Source organism: Xenopus tropicalis, chromosome 8 (genome assembly GCF_000004195.4).
Source record: "Xenopus tropicalis strain Nigerian chromosome 8, UCB_Xtro_10.0, whole genome shotgun sequence".
In the NCBI taxonomy this organism is placed as follows: domain Eukaryota; kingdom Metazoa; phylum Chordata; class Amphibia; order Anura; family Pipidae; genus Xenopus; species Xenopus tropicalis.
The window spans coordinates 109,540,275-109,565,159 of NC_030684.2; the positions used below are offsets into that span (position 1 = coordinate 109,540,275).

The 24,885-nt window shown below is 40.7% G+C and overlaps 1 protein-coding gene across 1 annotated transcript; it reads left to right on the forward strand.

Moving 5' to 3' along the window:
• The first annotated feature begins 16,302 nt into the window (after positions 1-16,302).
• Positions 16,303-24,810, forward strand: LOC100485167 (class I histocompatibility antigen, F10 alpha chain). The gene is made up of 8 exons (XM_002935343.5): positions 16,303-16,610; positions 17,021-17,142; positions 19,278-19,541; positions 21,046-21,321; positions 22,237-22,509; positions 23,113-23,217; positions 23,431-23,463; positions 24,313-24,810. Exons 2-8 carry the CDS (start codon positions 17,088-17,090, stop codon positions 24,351-24,353), a joined length of 1,047 nt encoding a protein of 348 aa, XP_002935389.2. The 5' UTR covers positions 16,303-16,610; positions 17,021-17,087; the 3' UTR covers positions 24,354-24,810.
• Positions 24,811-24,885: the final 75 nt, after the last annotated feature.

Below are 24,885 nucleotides of genomic sequence, written 5' to 3' on the forward strand. Positions count from 1 at the left end.
TGATAAACTTTCTTTGATTCACCAGTCTTTTGCGGTTATATTACTTTAAAGAATGCCTCCAAAGCTTGAGTTTATAGGGAAGAGTAGGGTCTCCCTCAGCTTCCCAGTGGAACATTCCAAGGAATATTGCTCAACAGGATTTATCCAGAGTGAATATGGAACACACAGAAGTTATATTTACAAGGGCTTAGTACATATACTAAATATATACTATATATACTAAATAGACTGATTTAGACCTGTATGTAATCAAAGGCACTAAGTTTGCCCAGTAGCAGAAACCTGTAGCAACTAATGTTTGTTTTTAACAGGCACTCAGTAAATTCTACCTACTGGTTGGTCGCTATGAGTTACTGCTCCTGAGCAAACTTATTGCCTTCTATTACATAACCCTTTTAAACTTTTAAAAAGTTGTGTGAGTCAAAATAGAAGTTTGGCCTAGTCTACCAAGATATATTGATATTACTCATTCATTAGGCAGTGCTGTCCAACTGGCGGCCCGCGACCCCCCTCTGTGTGGCCCCCCACCTGTCTGGCTGCTTTGATGGCTTACTCTTGTGTAAGATTTAAATGGTATCAGTACTGAGATTAACTGGCCCCCTGCATGGTTCTCACCTCAGATCTAGGCTGTAATACCCCTGTATTGTTTAAAAATGTAATCCCCATTGTTCACCTGTTCACACCTCAGACATTGTAGGTACTGCCTGGACTATGCTGCCTGTGTGTATGGGTAGGCACAGGGTAGGCAGATTATGGCACATAGGCAACATAGGGCAGGGAGGGTATGGCACAAACAGGTAGGGCAGGCAAAGTATGGCACACACAGGCAGGGTAGGGCAGGCAGAGTATGGCACACACAGGCAGCATAGGACAGGCAGAGTATGGAACACACAGGCAGCATTGGGCAGGGAGGGTATGGCACACACAGGCAGGGTATGGCATGCAGAGCATGGCACACACAGGCAGCAGAGTATGGCACACACAGGCAGCATAGGACAGGCAGAGTATGGCACACACAGGCAGCATAGGACAGGCAGAGTGCTACCCTATGCTGCCTGTGGGAGGTGAACCTGACAGGGGTTTGTTCTGGGAGTTTGTTAGCAGTTGGAAATAGCCATTAAATGGTCCCTATGGTGTGTAATTATGTACTGGGTGTTGCTGTGCTATTCACAGGGGAGGAGGAGGCATATGGATTTTAGTGTGTGTCTTAATATGACATAATATACCAGTAATTCTTTCACATATGAATGACGGTTGATATCCCCGCAGTAAGGACCAAGCATTTGGGTTTTTGCTGCACTACCACCATTATGATAAAATAGGTGTGGTTTAAAAAAGGGGAGTGGCCAAAACTGGCTTCCATTAGCGGCCCTCCACCATGTAGGCTAGAGAAATTCCGGCCTGACAGAAGTTGGGCAGCACTGCATTAGGGCACAGATACCCATGAGCCACACGTAGATGTAAAAACTGTTGGTGAGCCACACAAGCATAAAAAAGTTCTTTGGGGATGCAAAATTAGGGCTGTGATTGGCTATTTGGTAGCCCCATGTGGACTGCTGGCCTGCAGGAGGCTCTGCTCGGAGTAAAATGGTGTCTCTGTGCTTCCAAAACTTGCCTCCAAGCCAGAAATGTAAAAATAGGCACCTACTTTGAGGCCATTGGGAGCAACATCAAAGGGGGTGGTCAGAAACATGTTGCTTATGAACCACTGGTTGGGGATCACTACTTTAGAGCCTAACTGGGCCCTCTACACTGTGCCTCCCCTGCAATGGCATGGTCTTCTTCCTATGTAGTTACACCCCTGAGTGTACCCTAATATTAGGGCATTTAAGTAGACTAAAAGGAACAGTTCAGTGTAAAAATGAAACTGGGTAAAATAGATAGACTGCACAATATAAAAAATATTTGTAATATAGTTAGTTAGGCAAATATGTAATCTATAAAGGTTGGAGCAGGCAGATATAATAAGATAACAGATAACATAATAGCCAGAAGTACTTCCTGCTTTCTTCTCCCTAACCTCTTAGTTAGTCAGTGACTTTAGGGGGGGTCACATGGGACATAACTATTCAGTTAGTTTGTGAGCAAGCAGGTCAGATTCAGAAGCAAGGGGCACCCCCTCAAATCACTGATTGGTTACTGACTGCTAACAGCTTAGAGAGCTGCAAGCAGGAAGTAAAGTTCTGGCCATTAGGTTAGACAACTGCCCACTCCAGCCCTTATAGATTACATTTTTGGCTAACTAACTATATTGAACTATATTGAACATTTGTTATTTTGCTCAGTCTATCTATCTTACCCAGTTTCATTTTTACACTGAACTGTTCCTTTGTATAGTATGGAACATTTTGTAATCTGTCAAGGCTAAAACTGTGGTTGGTCCCATCAGAGTGTAGGTTTATTGGCTGAGCATTCTGCAGATAGATAGGTTATCTGGTCGTTTGGCTTTTAATGTCTCTTGAACATCTGTTTTTTTAAATTTTACCTCTTCACAGGTCAAATCAGGTTCTTCATCAGCCACATCAGCTAGTGCATTGCAGCATTCGGATCTCTGGAAGGGAGTGAAGATTGAAATAGGAATCTGTGACCTAGGGAGCAGGAGCCCCCTCCATAATTGGTACATTCTAGTTTTGCTACTAAACCTAAGCTATTCTGGATTCATAGTAAACCCTATGGATATTCAAATCTTGATCGCAATCCCATAAGGGAAGATATACATATTTGTTGTTCTTTTTGGCTCTCCTCCCCATAATCCCACTGGCCATTCTGTATGCTTGGCCTTCTACCTCTAAAGTCATTATTCCTACATCTAAAGCCATTATTGCAAACTACACATGTGTTTAGCAGATCATCCCCCAATAACAGTGAATAAGCAAGATCTTTATACTTTTAATCGTTCAATGTGGAAACTCTGGTCAGCTGATGACATCTATTTCCAGTTGTACAAAGTTGTCAACCCATGAGGAACAGTAATGTATTCTGGAGCAACCAGATTAGAATGCTTCATTATGCACAACACTGTGCATATACTGTGGGCTAAAATGGATAACAATCAGCTATATAGCCAAATGCATGATGTATATAGTCTGTATAAGTCATATCGGACATTCAGGGTCGGACTGGGCCCCAGCTCTAGTGGGCCCCAGCGGCCCAGACCCATCCCTTACCTGCGCTCCCCCTGCCTGACCGCTCCTCCCCTGACACGTTAAATTTACACGCTTGGGGGAGGACGTCGGGTGGGGCCCTGCGAGGGGGGTTAGGGAGGCCCTTGCGGGGGGGGGGCAGGGAGGTGCGGGCACCTGCAGGGCCCCTGGGGCGGGAGCCCCGGTGGGCCCTTCACCCCCCAGTCTGACCCTGCGGACACTAAGGGCACTTACTATCAATGTTCGGGCTTGATTTTTTTTACAATTTTATTTTAGTGCTAAAGCAAATTCACATTTTCATTCAAAAACTCAAATGTCTGGTATTAAGTGCATAAAATCTCAAAACCCAAATGTAAAACTTTGCCATGTAAGAGCTTTTGAGTTTCTTTAGAAGTCAATGGGAGTTGTCTATGGCCAAGTCAAGCCATATTTTCAATTCGAGTTTGTAAACTCTAAAATTCGAGTTTTTTTATTTGAATACGTTTGCTTTATTAATAAATAAGCAAGCATTTGAAATGTGAGTTTATTCAAATTAGAAAAACAGTCTCGAATTGACAAACTTGAAAATTGATAAACGAGTCAATAAGGAGGAGATATATCAAAGTTTGTTTTTTTTCATGATTCAATTTTTCTTGCTCTAAAACTTGCACAATTCGCGTAATGGTTCAAAAACTTGAATGTCTGATATTTATTAAACCCGAATGTAACCCTAACAGCCGCAAGATTCTATAGAAGTCAATGGGAGTTGTCCTAGGCAAAGTCAAGCCATATCTTCCATTCGAGATGTTCGAGTTTTTGACTTTTATTTGTATTTGTAAACTCAAAAAAATGTTGAATTTGCCACATTAATAAATAAGCAAACATTCAAGTTTTTTTAGAGTACAAGTTTATTTGAATTAGAAAAACAAATGTTTTAATTCTTTGATAAATTGATAAATAAACACAAAAGAAAGAAGGCAGAGAAGCGGAGCTGCAGGAAGAACTGCACTGAATTCTGCACATTGAAGCACTGACTGCTGCTGTTCAAGTTAAGTTGCAATTGGACAATTAACTCACAACATTGCTGTACCTTTACACAGCTAGCAATAGGCATGTATTAGAAGGGATTTGCATGTCACAGGGGTTATTTCATCTTTGTAAAAAAATGCTGTGTTAGGAGAATGTACAGTAAACTAATACATTTTGGTTTAATAAAGCTTTGCTTGTGTGTAGAGGCAACATACAAATATGATTTTATTTAATTTTACTAAGGTATGGAGCCAGTAAGTGCCTTTAGTAGCCAGACCACACAGCTCTATGGTTAACTGTGCTTAATGCAAAACAAGGTCTGTCAGTTCCTCTCTCACATACTCTGTTAAGAATACCTACACTGCAATACAGAACAATAAGAACATTAGTTAGAATGAGTTAGAATTTATGAAATGAATTGGTAAATACTGACATCTGGTGGCCAAAATGAAAAAATAATATTATTTGCGCAAACTCCTTAAAGGAATAGTAACACCAAAAAAGTCAAGTGTATAAAAGAAATTCCAATATAATGTACTGCTGCCCTGCACTGGTACAACTGGGGTGTTTGCCTCAGAAACACTACTATGGTTTATATAAATAATGCAGCTGTGTAGCCATGGGGGCAGCCATTCAAAGGAGAAATGGCACAGGCACATAGCAGATAAAACACTATTATATTCTACAGAACTTATCTGTTATCTGCTATGTAACCTGTGCCTTTTCTCCTTTTTTCCAGCTTGAATGGCTGCCCCCGGGGCTACACAGCAGCTTATTTATATAAATTATAGTAGAGTTAAGGTGCCCATACACTATAAGATCTGCTCGCTTGGCGATGTCGCCAAGCGAGCGGATCTTCACCCGATATCCCCTCCTACGGGTGGGCGATATCGGGTAGCAAGGGACTTAAAAAAAAATAATATGATCGTTTGGCCCTGGGGCCAAACGATCGGATTACATTTGAGCTTATGGGGCAGTCGGTTTGGGGACCACATCAACGAGCCGATGCGGTCCCCGATCCGACCGGATTTTCTAACCTGGCCGATCGAGATCTGGCCAATTTCAGGCCAGATATCGGTCGGCCAGGCAGCTCTGTTCTGCCCATACACGGGCCGATTAGCTGCCGAATCGGTCCAATGGACCAATATCGGCAACTATAGTCGGCCCGTGTATGGGCACCTTTACTGTAGCAAACACACAACTTTTACCAGTGCAGGGCAACAGTACATTATATTTCTTTTACTTTAAAACTCTTTAATTTTTTGGTGTTACTGTTCCTTTAAAATATAGTCATTTTTAAACAATGGATAAATTTGCCTGTGGGCAGTAATCCACAGCAACTAATCATATTATTGAATTAATTGTTCTATACTTTTCCTGGCTGGTAATGTCGCTACTGCCTCCTTTGTTAGAAGCAGTTTCCACAATAGGTAAATAAAGCGTCTAGTAAATGGCAATTTTTTTGCCATTGCTGAATAGTTTTGCAAAACTTCAGAGAAAATTCGCTGCCGAAAAATTAGGATCCCTAGAGCTTCCTCCACCTTTTTGCGACTTGAAGAGTGAACTTTCTTCCACTTTGTCTTGCATCTCAAAACTGATGCCTGTCCCTAGAGAACTTCTTGTTTTGAAAGGAAGTCTTCCCTGTAGCTGCTTCAAGACCTCTGACTGAAGAATGCTGCTGAGGCAGGAAAACACTTTTTCCTCTTAATAATGTCTAATTTTGTGCCAAACTGCACTGGCCCAATTAAGTTACAGAGGCTCATCTTAGAAGCCTTGTTGGCATTCTGTGAATGCAACCACAAGAGCCACGGCCCTAGATGATGACCTAACTAGATCAATGTGTAAGGGGGAGGACTGGAAGGATTCCACAATTTATGATAATTCCCCAGAACAAGGTAATAAGTTTAACAATAGCTATTTTAGATAATATGTTATTTTGTTATTTAGGCCACTAGGTGGGACCAGTTAAAGAATAAGAGTGTAATACAAGCCCCAGCCACTGGAGGGGGATAGAGAACAAACAATATAAAAAAGGGTAACACACCCAAGCCAGGGTTCTTCTTTCTTGCGTGGAAGTTAGACAGGAAGGGATTTCTGTGTAAGCAGTACTAGGTACTTAGCAACTTAGTATGGGTAGCATGTAAGCTTAAGTACTGAGGCTTGAGCTTCCGTCTTCTCTGGCAAATTCAGTTGCATCCTGACCGCCTTAACTAATGGTTCCACAAAAGATAGATCAAGAGAACCAGTCATATATTTTTCTCTCACATCATCCTCATCCAACATATCTGACATTAGAGTAGCAAAAGGTTGGCTTAATCTATTCAAACTGCTACCAAGCGGTTCCGGGTCCACTCCACTTCTAGGCCTCTTAGTAGCAGCTTTCACTCCTTCTGCCTTCAGCTTCTTTAATCCATGTCATAATGTCTGCTGTATCAGCCGCAGCATCCCCTGCTAATCTTCTTGAATATCTCTCACATAATTGTGAATGTTTTTGAGCTGGATTTTCACATGCTACACATATTCTATTTCTCCCCTTACTGCTCCTCTTCCTGGGTGAAGACACATTAGAAAGGCAACAAAAAAATGAATGTAACAATTACACTCTTTTCTCTTAACCTGCATCACTTACCCTTGATTTTTGAAAAAAAGCCAACTCCTCCAGTCTATATACTATTTTATGTGTATAAGTATATATATATATATATATTTTTTTGTTTTTGTTTTTTTAAGTACCCACCTGGACGAAACAGACAAACACACATGACGCTTTCTTTACCGGTGCGCTGCACTTCCCTTGTGCCTGCCTTTGGAGTGCATTAGAGTGGCTTAATCCAGGGGTGCAACCAACTGTAGGACAATGCAAGGAGAGAATGAACATCTCAGGCCAAAGTAGTTGGTTTGCAAAAAAAAACAAAAAAAACTTGAATATTTATATCCACAATTCAAACAAAAGTGCAAGTGTTAATGGACTTTAAAGAACAGCTGATTCTGTCCAATGAAGCAAAACATACAGATAAGCAGTGAAGTTGCTAATGTTGTGTTGCTGCATAACCAAACAGTAAACTGCCATTAAGCTCAGTGTCAAACAGTAGGTACCTTGAGGGGTGCCCTAACGGAACCCCCTTTTTTAACTGACGGTGGGGGCCATGCCTTTGGCTATCCTTCCCTTACCCCATGTGTGGTGGAGGAGGGAATAAGTAAGAACAATAGGGATGCCCAAATTCCCTCACCTTGTACCTGTTGGGATATGGCAGATATAAAATCTAACCATACCAGTATAAAATGTGCCAGACAAGCAGTTTGTGCCATGTATTTCACCTCTTCTAGACTTGTGATTTCTCCCAAAGGCCCAGCAATTTCTAGTTATGCCTCTGCTCATTGCTGAAATGGCCTTGATAGAAGGAATGGGTTAATAGCATCCGACTGAGACTTTATAAAGGGAGATTTATAGTTTTTTCTTATCCTCTAGTCTACATTAAAGGATAAGGAAAGTTAGAGAATTGGTTTCCAAGAATAGAATAGACAAGCACACAGCTGGACAGGGCCAAATGGAGCTGTAAACTCCCCAGTGGATCCCTGTAAGCACATTCATATTAAGGCTATGCTCAGTTCTAGGACATCTTCCAAGAATCTGTTTGTGCAGCTCTGTGTTATCTCCGGTCCCATAAGCAGGGCAGGCTTAAGTATAATTAATTAAATCCCCACAAGACAACTTGCTTTATAACACTGAGGCCTATTGGGAGCAATCTCAGTTCTGTAGACTAGTATTTTGGATCTGTCAGGCCACATACAGGATATAAACCTGTAACCTTAAAGTGTTATGTGTTATTATACGTCAGGCATAATACACTCTCTCAGAAACTACTGAGACTCAAAGAAAAATGCAAATATTATCCTGACATATACCATAGCAACAATACAAATATAGATACAATGAGCTACATTTAGCGTACCGTATATACTCGAGTATAAGCCGATCTGAATATAAGCCGAGGTCCCTAATTTTACCTAAGAAAACTGGAAAACCTTATTGACTCGAGTATAAGCCTAGGGTGGGAAATGCAGCCGCTACTGCTAAGTTTCAATAATCAAATTATTTAATAAAAGGACACTCCCAAAATGTGTGTAAGTAACAGGAATGATACTGAGAGTTCTACAGTGTATTAAAGCTCTCAAAGATAGAAACAAAGATATTTACATGTTAAATTATACAGAACCATACGCAAAGAAACAGGCATCTTACACTTCTTATTTGTGCATTTACATGACTCCACTACGAACTGGCAGTTGTACACATCGAAAAGCTGATACCATAAGAAATTCCAATTATCAAAACTTCTGCTTACCTCATATCTTACTACATGCCCTCTCAATCCTATTATCCTATTAAAAACACCATTTTGTAAATTCTAATAGCATTTTGCCTTAAAATATATTTCCTTTCATCAGATTAAGATAAGCATTAGCCTAGTGGCCACAATTCTTAAATATTTCATTTGAAAACTGTGATATATTCTTTGTTGTGGGCAATGTTTTGCAAACCTCGTGCATAATATAGCCTTTAATACCGAGTATATAAAACACACTTAATAAAACTGCCCAGCAAATATAAAGAAAATTACCTAATGTTGGTTCCGTCTGTGTTTAGTTAATCAAAAAGGAATTATCACAAGGATTTGTCAAAATCCTTTGTCAAAATCCCCCCCCCCACCTGAGCACTCTCGCCGGCAATCACCCCCCCCCCCCGTGTGTCACCCGAGCACACTCAGTCCTACGACGCGCCACCGGCAATCATCACCCCCACCCCCCGTGTGTCACCCGAGCACTCTCAGTCCTACGTCTCGCCGCCGGCAATCACCCCCCCCCCCGTGTCACCCGAGCACTCTCAGTCCTACGTCGCGCCGCCGGCAATCATCATCCCCCACCCCCCTCCGTGTCACCCGAGCACTCTCAGTCCTACGTCGCGCCGCCGGCAATTCCCCCCCCTCCCCGTGTGTCACTCGAGCACTCTCAGTCCTATGTTGCGCCGCCGGCAATCATCACCCCCACCCCCGTGTGTCACCCGAGCACTCTCAGTCCTACGTCGCGCGGCCGGCAATCACCACCGTGTTATGCGAGCATTCTCTTGGCTTATATTCGAGTATATTCGGTAACATATCTCCCTGTTCAGCTTAGCACAGGTATGGAACCGCCTGGAAACCCATTATTCAGAAAGTTCTGAATTCCAGGAAGGCAATCTCCCATACACTCTTTAATCAAATTATTCTAATTTTTAAACTGATTTCCTTTTCCCTGTAATAATAAAATAGTTCCCTGTACTTGATGGTAACTAAGCTGCATGAATCCATATTGGTGGTTTATTTTTTATGTTTAAATTATTTTTAGCAGACTTAAGGTCTGGTGATTCAAATTACAGAAAGACCCCTTATTCAAAAAACCCCAGGTCCCGAGCATTCTGGGTAACAGATCCTATAACTGCACCTAGAATTATGTGTGAGAGTCCTAAAATACTGAACTTTATATTACGAGTATTTATTTCCATTTCTCCTAAAAACAGAAATCGGCCCTGCACTACAACACAAGGAGGCTGATTTATAATTTTTCATTTGGGAGGGGGGATTGTGTTTCTTTTTCCTCTAAATCATCAGCTAATTTAAGAATAAAATAAGACAGAATATTAGGGGGGGGGTTGTGTTCTTTTTTGTGAAAAAAGCCTTGCACTCAAGTGAGAATCACATTATTCCATTCATTTTTAATGAGGCTAAAAATCTTGAATGTTTTAAAATGGGAAATACATAAATAAAATCAATATTCCCACTGTCAGTTTTTTTCTGGCGACTTTTCATATTTTATAAGTTAAATAAAGTCAGTGAGCTTAATAACAAAATGTTCCAAGTGCTATAGAGCAATTGTCTTTTACATTTATTTAGGACTAGTAAATATGGCATTGGAATTTGATACTTGTGTGTAACAGCACATATTTGTGTTGCGGATGGAAACCTGGGTTATTTTATCCTTGTCATTTCCATTAAACATTGTTTGTTCTACAGAGACACAGTACCCTCCTTATGCCGGAATAGGGATGTGATTTCTCCCCCAGGGGAGCCTTTGCTATGTTATAAATAACTAGAATCTGGGCCAGGGGTTTCATATTTGAGGTCAGTGTGCCATAAGAGACACTGGAGCCAGGCTTGGAATGTGTGTACTTTGGAGGTACCGCCCAGAAGTACACACTTTGTATACTGAAAGGCAGATTTGTTCTCAGGGCCACCATCAGCGCCTTATACTGCTGTAAGTAGGGACCTTCCCCAGGGGTCTCAATTTTTTGCCCACCACTGACCTGGTACCCCTGGGTGGCTGCCTAATTATGACAAAACACTGTCCTTGTTCCACCCAAACCATTGCCATTCCCCCACAAGCCCCACCTATCTTGTCCCCCCACTGCCACTAGGCCCCTGACTGCAGTACCTGCTGTACCCATCCTAGGATTATAACAAGTAGTTAGGATTAAGCCTGATACCTGATACACATGTAAATACTGCCCTAGACCCTGAATATATAATATAGTAATACACATATAAAATGTTTATTTGGTGCACAAAACATTTATCAAAAATGTTTTAAAATTAAAATTAACCATACCAAAATTACAGATGTCCTTTAAAGCATCTCTTAAAGCGATACTGACACTAAAAAACTACTCTTCAAAACATGAAAAGTTCCCTATAGGTTATGTTGATTTTATGTTGATAGTTCCTAATCCTGACTGTTTTGCCAACCTGACTGTCCCTTCTCAGCCTGTCAGTTACAGCTTCTAATGCTATCGGCCTGCCAGGGTTGGACTGTGGGGTGCAGAGCCCACCGGGGCTACTACCCAAGGGCCCCACAGCCCCAAGGTGCCCCCGCTGGTAGCGTCCCTTGACACGCCCCCCTAACCCCCTGCAGTGGCCCCTCCCGAGGTCCTCCCCTGAGCGTGCATAAGTACACTGGCGGCCAGGGGAGCGGCAACAGACATCGGGTCGGGGCTGCCGGGGGCCCTCTGGAAAACTAGGGTGTGAAGAAGAGCAGAACAAAAAAAATACACCTAAGCAAAGTTATTTAAATAAATACATATATTTGTCAGCAGGGCTGCTAATTTAATTACATTAATTCAAATTATAACAGAGAAAAAAAGCACACATCTCTTTATCATTAAGGGCCTATTAAGTCTGTCCCTTCCTCCTTGTTATGGCTGGATAACAGAACCCTTCCTGAGTTACTGCCTTTTGTTTGCTAGACTGTTCCAGTTATATTATTACTTTGTTATCTCCTGGCTCTGACCCTGACATGCTCCTTGGACTTCTTGACTCCTTGCTTCTTGTTGCCTGCTGCCTGCCCTGACCTTGTTCTGCCTGCTTCCTAACTTCTACCACTGGCCAGACTTACTCTTTTCTAGGTGCATATACTTTATCTGCTATTCATCCTTATTTCAGTTCAAGAAATCTTTTCTGTTTACTCAGTAACTTAGTTTTGGTTTTTATCAATCCAGTGCAGCAATTCCCAGGGTTACACACAAGCCTGGACTGTAGTGTTGCACAGACTGGCCTGAAACCAATGGTTTGGTGGGTCCAGGCTGACCAATCACTTTTGTAGCTGGTGACAGGACTTTGCCCTACCACCTCCCGGGACATCAGCACGCACATAATACTCTTTCGCTAGGCTGCCATGACTGCCATGGAGGTCAGTTGGGCAAGGGTATATAAGCAACAATGGCTATATTCAGGTGTAAGTAATCTGAATAAATATTTTATTAATCTGCACATAACTGCTGGACTGGCAATTTGTAGATTCTGGCAAATGCCAGAGGGGCTGCTGTAAGATGCCATAGACAGTCACTATTTATTGGGCTGGTGGGGGGGCTGCTCGTGCCTCTGTGTATTTGAAATCTCAGGGCCTATTATGAATCCCAGTTCAAACCTGGTTACATATCTCATAGGTTCCTTACCACCAGTCACACACCTGTGGCCTTGTACGACAGCTAACTTGTGGAAACAGCAACCGGAGAAACTGCTTTGTTGCTAAAATAAAAATCTGGCTGTGTCCTGTCTGAACTGTACCTAATGAACCACTCCATATCTACGCTACACTCCCAAGCAAACTCAGACATGTATAATAATATATATTTTTCTAATATTACCGTAACAATCAAATTAAATATGAATAAATAGTCACCCTTGCAGCCAGGCAATATACATATTAAGCCAAATACACAGCAATTGTTTGTGGTTTCCTTTTGTTTTATTTATTTATATTTACTCACTTATTATGGTTTTATTTTTACCCTTACTATCTTGCTTGCCCCTCCTGAACCCTTACCATTGCTTAGCAATAGCAAGTCAGGTAAACTGCATTATTGCTTATATTATTTCTGTCTGCAAGATTGAAAAGTTAATTTTCAGGGAAATAATCCTATTTTGTTTATCAGATGAAGTATAGCGAATTTGCACAGCAAAGCAGTACCTGTACTCCCCTGCAGAGGGCGTGCTAGTGCCCTTATTGTTATAACAGAAAACAAGGGTGTTTCCTTGTGTTTGTCACATGCTCTTTACTAAATTAGAATCAGTGTCTTGTGACAGCATTCACTTTCAGTTTCTGTCAGATCATGTCCCTTCCCCCTCATTTTGCCAAAACACTGGGCAGAATAAATCAGCACAGTATTAAATAGAAAAACAGTGTAAGAATTCATACAGCTATATACAATTAACCATGATTAGCAGTATCACCTCTAGCTACTAACAGTTAAGGGTAAGTGTCTGCATATAACACTGAATGAATGTGGAGTGACAGGTGGCATTTGGGGATGATTTGGTATCCTTGTGGGACTGAGTTTGAAAAATTTTTATATGTGAATATGAACATGTATGTCTGGTTTAGTATTATGTTTTATATGTATAATTCTATGTTATATATAGTTGTTTCTGTCATTTTATATAAAACATCGGATTTGGTCTTTTGAGTACAGTACATTTGCATAGGAATTTGCCTGCTGTAACAGAAATAGGGGTATCAGCATCCTTGTAGGCTATTGCTTTTCTATGAGACAAGTTCTTCAAGTAGATTATGTGTGCAGTAACACCTTCTACATACAAGGTTGTGCTCATACACAGCAATGTCCATAGTTGACAATCAATATTATATCTACTACCTTCAACAGGGTCACGTAAGATAATAGTCCAGGCAACTTAGCATATCTTATTTATGTGCCAATTAATAACTGTACTTTAATTGTTATATTCCATTGATGCCTAAAGGATTAAAAGGATCTTCCTGTATTAACACTCATGTTTATTTGTGGATTTTTAGGGTTCGCAGAAAGTACCCTTTCTTCACCTGGCAATCTTCCGGAAATTATAAAATATGAAAGGAATTTATAATAATAATTTTACACACAGCAAATCAAGACACAACAAGTGCCCTGCTTATTAAAGCCTAAACGAAACGTTGTATAATTAAACTAAGAAACTACCAGAAACACAACTGCAAAGCTCCGAATGGTTGCTAAGGGCAACATCAGCGGTGATGTTGGCTTACACACTACAATAAATATGCCCCTAAGTGTGGGTGACAAAAATAGCCCCTCTGCCATGAGCCTAAAGCTGTTTCTTGCATAATCATTCAATTATAAAATGAACCATTTTAAAGTCATGGGTAAATGTAATTGCTATTACAAGCAGACATTCTGGCATTCAGACATTCTCAGCACCTCTGGCTCTGACTCCTGAAACTATGTTGCAAGAACTGAATAATAGCAATTACAGATAGAAAAAAACATTACAAGGTTTAAAACATTTTAACAAATTTATATTGGAAAGTTGCTTAGAACTTATTTTACCTTTCTTTCTACTTTAAAACTATTTCTGGCACTTACTTGTACCCACAGATTTTTACTTGAGAGCCTCAACATAAAATCAAACTGGTGACTTTTATAGAGAATAATAAAAGTGCAATAAAAACCAAAACACCTTGACACGCATTTCCCAGCTGCTTTATCAAAGGCTAACACATGCCACTTGGTCTCTGGCCAATCTTTTATTCATCATTATTCTTCATCATCATTTATTTATATATAAATTTAACATTTATAACTGATGCAGCTCTTTACATTCATTAATAACAAAGTGGAGTCGTGGAATAACAAACAAGGGTTACAGAATATATCTCTATAGACATATCATATTAGATTTCCAGGCGAACATGAGAATTCTAGCTGCTTCTGAATGAGTGTGGAAATGAAAATGTGCCATGAGTAGGCTGGAATCGCCTTTCAAGAGAAACTATTACACTATAATTGTACATGTTACTACTCTCCCCACGTGGAATTAACAGAGAATGATGTGTTCACAGCTAGGTGCTCTAGATAAAGTTGTGTTCAACCTCAACACTCCATATAAGCCCACCCTTGTGGGTGTCTAAAGGCCAATGGCTCTGAAGCACATTATCTATAGGATTTTGCAGCACCTGTGCAGCCAACACAAAGCTCTAGACCAGGGATCCTCAACCTTTTTTACTCGTGAGCCACACCCTCTTAAAATGTAAAAAGTGTTGGTGAGCCACACAAGCATAAAAAGTTATTTGGGAATGCCAAATAAAGGCTGTAATTGGCTATTTGTTAGCCCCATGTGGACTGCTAGCTTGTTGGAGACTGTGCTTGGAGTACAACTGTGTCTCTGTGCTTCCAAAACTTGTCACCTCCAAGCCAGAAATGTAAATATATGCACCTAATTTGAGGCCACTGGGAGCAACATCAAAGGTGGTGGCGAGAAACATGTTACTTCTGAGCTACTGGTTGGGGATCACTGCTCTAGACAGTAGCACAGTTATTGGATAATATCAGGGCAGGAACTAGGGGTAGGCAGAATAGGCACTAGGCCCTAGATTATATGATTACCTGGTACACCAGAACCCTATTAATGACAATTTGCCAGATTCTGGGTACAAGATTTACTTGTATGTCACTCTAGAGGAAGATACATGTTTTGCTATATGTCAAATGTTCTACAAATATTTTAATTCAAGAAACATCTCAAAATGTCTTTGATAGGTAGTACCTAGTACAAGAGAAATTTTAAAAATGGTACCATTCCTCTTCACATCTGTGCTTTAGAGGTTGTACGCAAAGCCGGACCAGTATGCATGTATGGTGGCAATGCCAGTATGCAGGTATGGTGTGCTGAAAGTTTATGGATTGTATATACCTGTATAATGATTACAAGTGTAACAGGATTTACCCGTAAACATTCCTGGCAACGGCCCTATTACTCAGAAGGTTTGTAGGAAGCAGTTAGACCCAGAATTGCACCCAGACTAACCCCAGAGGGGCTGCTGTAAGATGCCATAGACAGTCACTATATATTGGGCTGGAGGGGGCTGTTTGGCCCTCTGTGTACTTGATATGCCAGGGCCTGTTTTGAATCTCCGTCTGGACCTGGGTAGACATTTTTCTAATGTAAATGAGCTTGCTATAATGTTGCAGAGAATCTGTTTGAGTTTATGGCTATGTTTACTTTCTAGTAATAATACAGTAATCACCTATGCCATGCTTGCTACAGATCACTACCCTTATAGTTGCTTTTTTGGGGTTAATATTGATTTCACTCTACTGAAGTAGTGTCATTATTTAAAAAAAAAAAAAAAATATCAATTACAAACTTATGCAAAGGTAGACATATTTGAGGATCTCTTTTCCCATTTTGCTAAAAGGAGGCACTTCATAATCACTAGACAGTAAGCTGTAATAAGCAGGACCCTCTTTACCTCCTGTAGTGGTCAGTAATTGCATGCACTTTATATGCCTGATGTGTGCACTTTCTGTTGCATAGTGCTGCATCTTATTTACTATAGGCAAAAAAGGATTTACATAGTAAAATGGTAAAGCTGTAGGGGGGTGCCCGAGTGATTGTTAATTCCCCAGCATAGGTTTTAGTTATTATAGAATGACTTTTTGCAGTTAAGCCACTAGGTAGCAAGATTTTGCAAGTTTGGGAAATCTGGGTGTAATAGAGCCTCCGGTCACTAGAGGGAGTGTGAGATGATAAGTATACTGTAGATCAGACTCCAGCCACTAGAGGGAAACAGAGGGCAAAAAGTATATACCAACCCAAGTTTTGACAGATCAGTAGGATAGTGAGAGAGGGTTTCACAGTGAAAAGTACTAGGTGCTTCAGGCAGACAGGCTGTTTAGCATCAGTAGCCCACATCCCAACAAGGAGTTAGATGGCTTAGAAGCCATGGCTTTACCACAGTAAGGGATGAACTGTTTGTGTCAGTGACTAGCAGAAAAGGCCTTTGGCAAGGGACGTTGGCAGAAAATTTCTTTTCAGAAAAGGGCAGAGGAGTGCAGCCGGACTGTCAAGCAGACAGGTGTGGAGTGAGCTCCCAGTGGGGGTGACGTGGAGGAAGGCAAGTTGGAGTGAAAAGGATGTGAGTGATCCATTTGAGGTTGGGGAATCGAATTGCATTATGGTGTAAGCCTGTATGTGTTGCCCTGTGAAATTGAATGCTGATCTGTACAGTCCCGTTGGATGTATGTGACTGGCTGGAAATCTAATTAAATGTTCAGTTAGCAGCACCCATATGTGTGGCCATTTGTCTATTTGTGCTACTAAGCTAAAGGGAGGGTGTAGGTAGAGTCAGTGCTCGCTCAGTGAATGGGTTCTGTACTGAATACAAAGGCTCATGTTGCTTATTGTCCTGTGAGAATAGAAATATACTTCTCACAATCACAAGACAGTCAAAAAAAATTCCAACATGATGCAATGTACGTGCCTTTCTCATTTTGCTTTCTGTTTACCAAATTCCACTGCCCTTCCCCTGGCCTGTATTTGTTACAGAAAGGAGGAGTCAAACACATTCTGCCAGCACTCCATTCTATTCCTCCGATGGCTTTCTGACTGGATTATGGAACTGACACCACTTTTGGTAATATTCCTTCAGACTGGAGTTGTGTTTGCTGGTGAGTTATTTATGGAGCCTCCTTATATTGTATTGGTTGTGAGTATTTGAGTCAGTCCTTGGTCCTTTACTTTTTAACTTGTTTATTAATGACCTGGAGGTGGGAAGTTCCATGCAGGATGCTGCCACTTTGCAAAACTGGAAACCTAAGTGCAAAGTAATACACTGGTAGAAATAATATAAATGGTTTCTCTGGAAAGAAGGCAATTTGCAAGGGGACATGATTACTCTGTACAAGTACATTAGAGGGGGTTATAGACAGATAGGGGTGTGTTCTTCACAGTGATGTTGTGATGGCAGATCCTATTGTGAACATATACATTTTTTGGAAAGCCCTTGTCTCTCAATTACGCAAATACCAAATATGTACAATATTAAGGTAATTTCATAAATAGATAAAAAACTTACATCATTATAAAACTGGCTTTCCAAAGCCCCATTCCAGAATTAAACATACCTTGAATTGCAAGGCCAAGAGTGCCTCTAACAGTAAAGTGAACCCAGAATATCTTGCTCCTTTTAGGAAAGAAAAGTAATGCATTGCTGAGCCACAGAAAAAAATAACCCATCACCAAGCCACTGCCTTATTTACCATTCCCAGGGATCCCTAGACTCTCATGTGTGAGAGATAGGATTCAATGGATGTGTCCATATGTTATGCATTAGGTTTCCTTGTCCTTTAATGTATAAAACATTAAGTAGCAGGTGTAGCACACAAGTCCCTTTATGTAATAAAAGACACTAAATGTGCCCTGTAGCAGTGACCCATAGCAACCAATAAGATGTTCTCTTTTAAACAGGTGTCCAGTAAATGCTACGTGCTGATTAGTAGCTATGGGTTACTGCACCTGGGCAAAGTGCCTTTTATAACATAACCCCCCTAGACTTATCGTACAGGTGGCTCTCGGGTAGGAGTCTGCCTGAAACAGCCAATTATATACAATTATATATGCAAACCAAATAGGCAAAACACTCCTTTATATCAAATGTATTTGTCATTTACTCATTTTATAAAATTACATTCAGTATGTGAGTGCAGGTAGATGGAGGCATCATCTGAGTAAGGGTTTAGTGGGTGTCATTTAGGCCCATTAATGTGCCTTGTGCTTGCGCATACCCTAAATAAACCTACAGTCTGTAAGGGGCAGAGAGGCACCAGGGAAAGTTTGGGCAGCGAGTTCTGCTTTTCCCCCAGCCACTCATTTCCGCAGTGACAGTGTGTTGGGAAACTGGTTATTTCTCAGTTAGTTACTTTTACACCCTTTATGAACTGTTTTGTTTCTGTGGCCAACAAAATGCTAACAAGGGTCAGACTGGCCTGCCAGGGTACCAGGGAATCTCCCAATGGCCCAGCTACGTGTATATAACAAATCCCATATGTTCTCTGATTTCTATCATAGAGCTGTAATGCAGACACTATTCATCACATCTAATGGTGTATAAATGAGCTGCCCTAATCCGCTCCTGCGATGCTGCCCCCCCTTGGCCCCCAGTGCTTACTTTTTCTTGTGCTGGAGGGGGTCCAGAGGGGCTGCAGCACTAGGGTAGAGAGGGCAATTTTAAAACTGGAAATTTCTCTTAAGGTTACCAGGAGCAGGTTTCTGCCGTCCCTGGTAATTCTGGGGGCACTGCCACCTTTCTCAACTTGCCTCATGGCAGCAGCACCCCATAGTATATATATACATGTATGTACTGTTATATACAGACATAATTAATATATAGAGGACATTAAGCCATTCTATGCATGAAGCTACTAAGAAATACCCTCCCCTTTAAGCAGAACAGGAACTGTCCATATATTGCAATATAGTTAAATGGGAACTTCACCCAAACACAACTTAAGTTTTTTGAATAGTAAACTGTGTTAGAGAGGGAAAATCTTGTGTTTATATAGCCTCTGGAAAAGAGTAGGATTTTGTTTTTTTGTTTATTTTATTTAGTGTGAGCCTGTAATTTGATGTACAAAACCTCTATATTTGTTTTTTCTCATGCATGGCACCCACTGGGGTAACACTGCTTATTGCTTCCTAATGCAGTGTGTGGTATAAATGAATGATCGAGGCATGTATATGCAGATTATCAGTGTGCTTGCGTGTGCATCCTGTAAATATAAATATGCTCATATCATTGTTGCAGGCAGTCACTCCTATAGCTATTTCTACACGGGGAACTCTGATGGAGGACAGGGCCATCCTCACTTCACAGCCGCTGCCTATTTAGACGACTTTCCTATTGGTGTTTACACAAGTGAAACAAAGACGTTTCAGATCAAAACCAAATGGATAGAAGAGAAAGCGGACCCTGCTCTGTGGAAGAACTACACCAACATATTCCAGCGTTGGGAGACAGATTTCAGACAAGGAGTCAAGAAAATGATGGAGCACTTTAACCAAACTGAAGGTGATAGCCACAGACACACCATACTGCCAGTGTGTGAATAGCACCAGCAGTGGCAATGTACAAAGTGAAGTAAATTCAAGTCATGATTGCAGATTCTCTGGTAGGAGATTGGTATAACAAATGGTCAGATTTGGGGAGCTGTATTTAGGCAAAACAAAGCCCAATGTATATTATAGTTACTTAGTTATGTTGGGTTTAAAAAAGACCAAGTTCAACCTCTCCAAATGAACTCCAGTTCACATATATGCACATACATATACAGACCTAACTATACCCACAAACACACATATAACTATATAAAGCTGTAGATCTTAAGATCACAATAGCCTTGGATATTATGCTTGTTCAGGCATAATAAGGCATAATAGAACCTGCCATCCCCTTTACCAGTTTAGTTGCAGGCTCTGTACTCTGTCCAGCTCATTAATATCCTCCAGGTGAGGCCTTACCAGTGACCAGTAAGGCTGATGGCTGACGAGGTGTAGGGCGGATATTTTCGGCAAGCGGAAAAGCGCTTGTTGAAAATACTGCCCTACGCCTCCTACATGTGCCGTAGGGCAATATTTTCAGCAAGTGCTTTTCTGCTTGCCGAAAATATCCACCCTACGGATCATCTGCCATCAGCCTAAAGACAAAATTATGTTTTCATCCCTTGAGTTAATGACCTATTTGATGCAAGACACTGTCTAGTTACACAGTTTGTTATCTACAAAAATACCCAGATTCTTCCAAAAAGACCCCCCCTCATTTAGTATATAACTTGCATTTTATATTTTAATATATATATTATTTCTACCAAAGTGCATAACTTTGCGCTTTTCAACACTGAACCTCATTTCCAATTTAGTCAAATCACTCTGCAAAGTGGCAGCATCCTGCATGGAACCTATAGTTTTGCACAATTTAGTATCATCAGCAAACAGGTTAAAAAACAAAAATCCAAGGACAGACCCCTGCGGTACTCCACTAACAACACTGCGCCAATTAGAAAATGTTCCATTTACCACCACTCTTTGTAATTTATCCTTCAGTCAATTCTTTAAGTACAAATATTATGTTCCAGGTCAGTATTCTTTCATTTATAGGGAAGAATCATTGTGTTAAGAGACAACACTGCGTTAAGAGAACGCCAGATTATAAAATAAACCCTGTACATTACTATATCATTGAGCATTGAACCTTCATTTTTTTCACGGGGGAAAGACATTTATAGGGTTATATATATTCTTACATTATTCATTGGGAGCCAGGGGTGCAACAGTAAGGGAAGCAGGTTGGAGCAGAGAATATAGATGGCTAAGCAGGGTCCCTAACTACTGAACAGTTACAGTATACAGTATCTGTGAAATAAATCATCCTTCTGAAGTTTTAGGACCCTAAAATGTTCAGTAAATTTTAGTAACCCCACTGGTTGAATGACATTAATTCCTATCTTGCCACAAATGGCAGAATTCTGACACTGGGGTTTTTCTTTCTCATCTTACATCTTATCTCCTTTCTTAAGGTTTCCATTCACTTCAGTGGATGTATGGCTGTGAACTGGATGATGATGGTGGCATAAGAGCATATGATCTGGATGGGTATGACGGGAAAGAATTCATGGCCTTGGATTTAGACAGAGTTATTCATATTTCCTCTCGCCCTGAGACTGAGGCCATTGCCCATAAATGGAACACTGAGACCATTGAGGCTGAGAAAATGAAGACTTACCTGGAAGTTCAATGCATTGAAACTCTGAAGAAATACATTAGTTATGGAAAGGAGCACCTAGAAAGAAAAGGTGGGGGCAGTGAATGCAGCACATACTACATATGCCAATGTCTACATTGCTCAACATACACCTCTCAACAAACTCATGGTGGCCAGTAATATGGGAGATAATGTACATGCCTTTATGTGCAGGGGTGCTAAGATAGGGGAAGGGCAATGGAGAGGATTGAGTATATTATATATAAACTAGTGCTAACTGCTAGGGATAATAGCATAGAGCACAATGGCAGTAAACTAGGTATGCCCTTATTTTTGGTGTTAAACACATTTTCTTCATTCTGTGTTGAGCACCATGTTTTTTCTGTAACTCAGTTGGGCAAATGCAATAAGAAGGGGCTGATTTACTGACATTTGGATAAATCATTTTTCCGAACCTAAATGACAGTTATGGATGTTCCAGGGACTGCCCATGTACCACCTATAACTGCAATTGCAGTTGGGGCGAAGTGAAGGAAAACTTAGCAGCAGTGCTGCAACTTGCCCAACTTTATCGCGGTGTGGACATTTTTCTAATGCTCAACTATATTTAAGTGCAGTGCAACTATATTTAAGCGCTTGCCATAACCCTCAAATTACCCTCTTTATTTGTATTTTTCCTTATTTGTTATTTTGCTTATGATGAAAACATATGACACTGAGTTTGTATGTTAAATGTTTAGTCAAACACTTCCCTTCCCCAGTGGAGATTCTAATCTGTTTCCTTATCACAAGCTCACACACACTAGGGTCACCTTCATAAGAAACTGCTCTCAGCCGCCTAGTGTGTCCTGGAGGCAGTCTCTGAGCCTAATACATTGCCAGCCACTCAGACTCCCCAAGGCCTACACTCAGGTCTCCAAACATAGCATTAGCATTGTGTGAATGGGATAACATTGTGTTCATTACTGGTTCAGCTTCTCATTTCACATTTTATTTTGGTTTTTAGTTACACCACAGGTGAAGGTCTTTCATCAGCAGTCTGCAGGTTTTATAAAGCTTCACTGCCAGGTGTATGGATTTTTCCCCCAAGCTATTAAAGTTAAGTGGCTTAGAAGCGAAGAAGAAAAGGTGCAGCCATTTGAGGTCCTGCAAATTCTCCCCAACACTGATTTCACCTATCAGACCCGCGTGACAATCACGGTGGCACCTGAGGAGATGGATACCTACTTCTGCCACGTCGAACATAGCAGTCTGGAGAAACCACATATTGTGGTTTGGGGTAAGTGCTTAGGGATTATTCTCTGATATTAATATAAAAGTGTGTGTATGTTAACTGAAGGCTTTCAGGACTGATGATAGTTGGAAGTCGGCAACGGCTAGGGGAATGCAGGCAGGAAACCCTGATTTATGTTTTTTTCCATCCCCCTATAAGGGTCCAAAGCCTTCATACAATTCACAGGTCTTACTCTGTACTTAGAGGGAGCCCCGTATCTGCCTAGGTTTGCCACATTTTTTGTCAATAATACCGGCCTTCAGGTTGCGGTTGGGAGGTAATGTCATTTTGTGGCAGGACTGTGTTACCCTGCCCCTTTTATATTACATCCCCCCCCCCACCCCCCACCAAACCTTAGGTCTGTGTCACACTAAGAGATTAGTACTTGGTATTAGCAGTCTAAAGGTAAAAATGCCTTTAATATTGTTTTTTGCTTAAAATATCTACTCTGCAAATTTACACCTTGGCATACATTCATATATATATTTATAATGACTCTTCAGAAATGAATGGCTATTTTGTTTCAAGTTTACATACAGCATAACTCTGGATGTTTAATATTCTATTTCCATTTTCATATTCATGTCACAATCTTTGTACTTATACCAGAGCCCAGCCGGAACAACCTTTTGTACATGTCGCTTGGTGCTAGCAGCGTACTGCTTCTCATTCTCACCTTTGTCATGGGACTGTGGTTGGGTCGGAGAAGGCCAGGTAAAAAGCAAAACTGTGTAAATGGCAGAAAATGGGATTAGTGAATGATATGATGAGTATTATTGGCTCAAGAAGGTTTGACTGGTTTATCTGGTTAGATTGATGTTTGCTTGGCAGCTGTGGTTGAGCTTACTATTGTGTAATCATGCTGTAATTCAAATTAGGGAGGAGAATGAAGGAGTTGTCATGTGAAATGTTTTTTTTTTATTGCAGCAAACAGAACTTCCACTTATTCTCTAACCCCAGGTAAGATGCAAATTTTGTTTTTTGTACCACCATATTGTGCTGTATACCTTTAAATGCTGGGAACAAGCCCTTCTAAATATTGTTCCAGGGTTTATAGCTTGAAGAGAACATAACCCTTGTCTATATTTTTTTATATGTATATCTAGTGGTATAAATCAGCAGCATTTTGAATTACAATTTACAGTCTGGCATACATGGTAATATCTGTTGCTTTGGTGGGGATCCAAAACGAGTAGATTTCTACCCAATTTGGCCACCAATACGGTGGGCGAAAGTGAGATTATCCAATAAAATCATAATCTGGGCCTATGGAGACCTGCATCTCCTTGCCTGACTGAATTTGGCTGATATTGATCAACCACACCCTTCTGTTGGTCCCATAAATTGGGAGATAGTCTGCCAATGTGGCCTGGAGGTCAGCTTTTATTTGCCTGTTTATGGCCAGCTATACATTGGTTTTTTTAATGTTAGCTATCTCAAAGAATGTTCTGCTCAGTTGTAATCTCAAAAGACAGGCACAGCCCTAGTACAACTCCTATCTCTCAGCCAATAATTTCAGTGCAGCGGATGTGAAATCAGGCAGTGCCATTATAGGAAAAACAACAAGTGATTAGAAATGGCAGTTTCCTTATTTAAATCAAGACACATATGAAAGCTGCACAGTACATTGTCAAGTTTAAATAAAGTAAAACAAATCAATAAATGCCACTAAATATCAATGGAACATTATTATATCTGTCGCTCCAGCTTATTCATTGCTACTGGGGGTGACTATGAGGCCATATCACTATGGGATGTTTATACCTCAATATAACTAGACACCCTCATTATTCTCACTTTCTATCACAGCTATGGACGGAGATCAACCCACACCATCCTCTGCTGTTTGAGTAAAATGCGTTACATGCCATGAGCCGTACTAAACCTACAAGCTGAAACCTGCACAAACTGCTCTACTCTACTTTGTAGAACAGGAAGGACAATGAAATGCAGCTAAAGATGGAAGGATTCTTCCAAACTAGGAATGCATGGATAACAGTTGGCAACTTGACAAGAGCAGGGAAAAGGAACAACAAACAGCTCACAGGAGGGATGTCCTATATTACCCACCCTTGAGGAGCTCTGCTTACTAACTCTGGCACAAACACATCTAACCTGTTTGTGTAACTATCCATGGTACGGACTTTATGTATATTACGATGTGAACTCATCTTTTCGGGTGTTTGGATTCCTATATTTATGGACTAAATTATTTAGATGACCCGACCAGTAAGAACATTTTATACTTTTGTGTTATGTATTTTTTGTAAATAAATTCTAGGTCAATCAAATTTGACATTAAATGGATTCAGTGGTGAAACTGTTTATCCAATACATTTCTGCTGTTTTGAAATCCTCCCTTCATGGTGGATGGTAATATAG

Excerpts from the sequence above, each read along its gene's own strand:
- LOC100485167 (XM_002935343.5), top strand. The coding sequence starts at position 17,088 with ATGGAACTGACACCACTTTTGGTAATATTCCTTCAGACTGGAGTTGTG. Across the intron at positions 22,510-23,112 it reads ACCACATATTGTGGTTTGGG|AGCCCAGCCGGAACAACCTT; the intron begins GTAAGTGCTTAG and ends TACTTATACCAG. Across the intron at positions 23,218-23,430 it reads GTTGGGTCGGAGAAGGCCAG|CAAACAGAACTTCCACTTAT; the intron begins GTAAAAAGCAAA and ends TTTTTATTGCAG.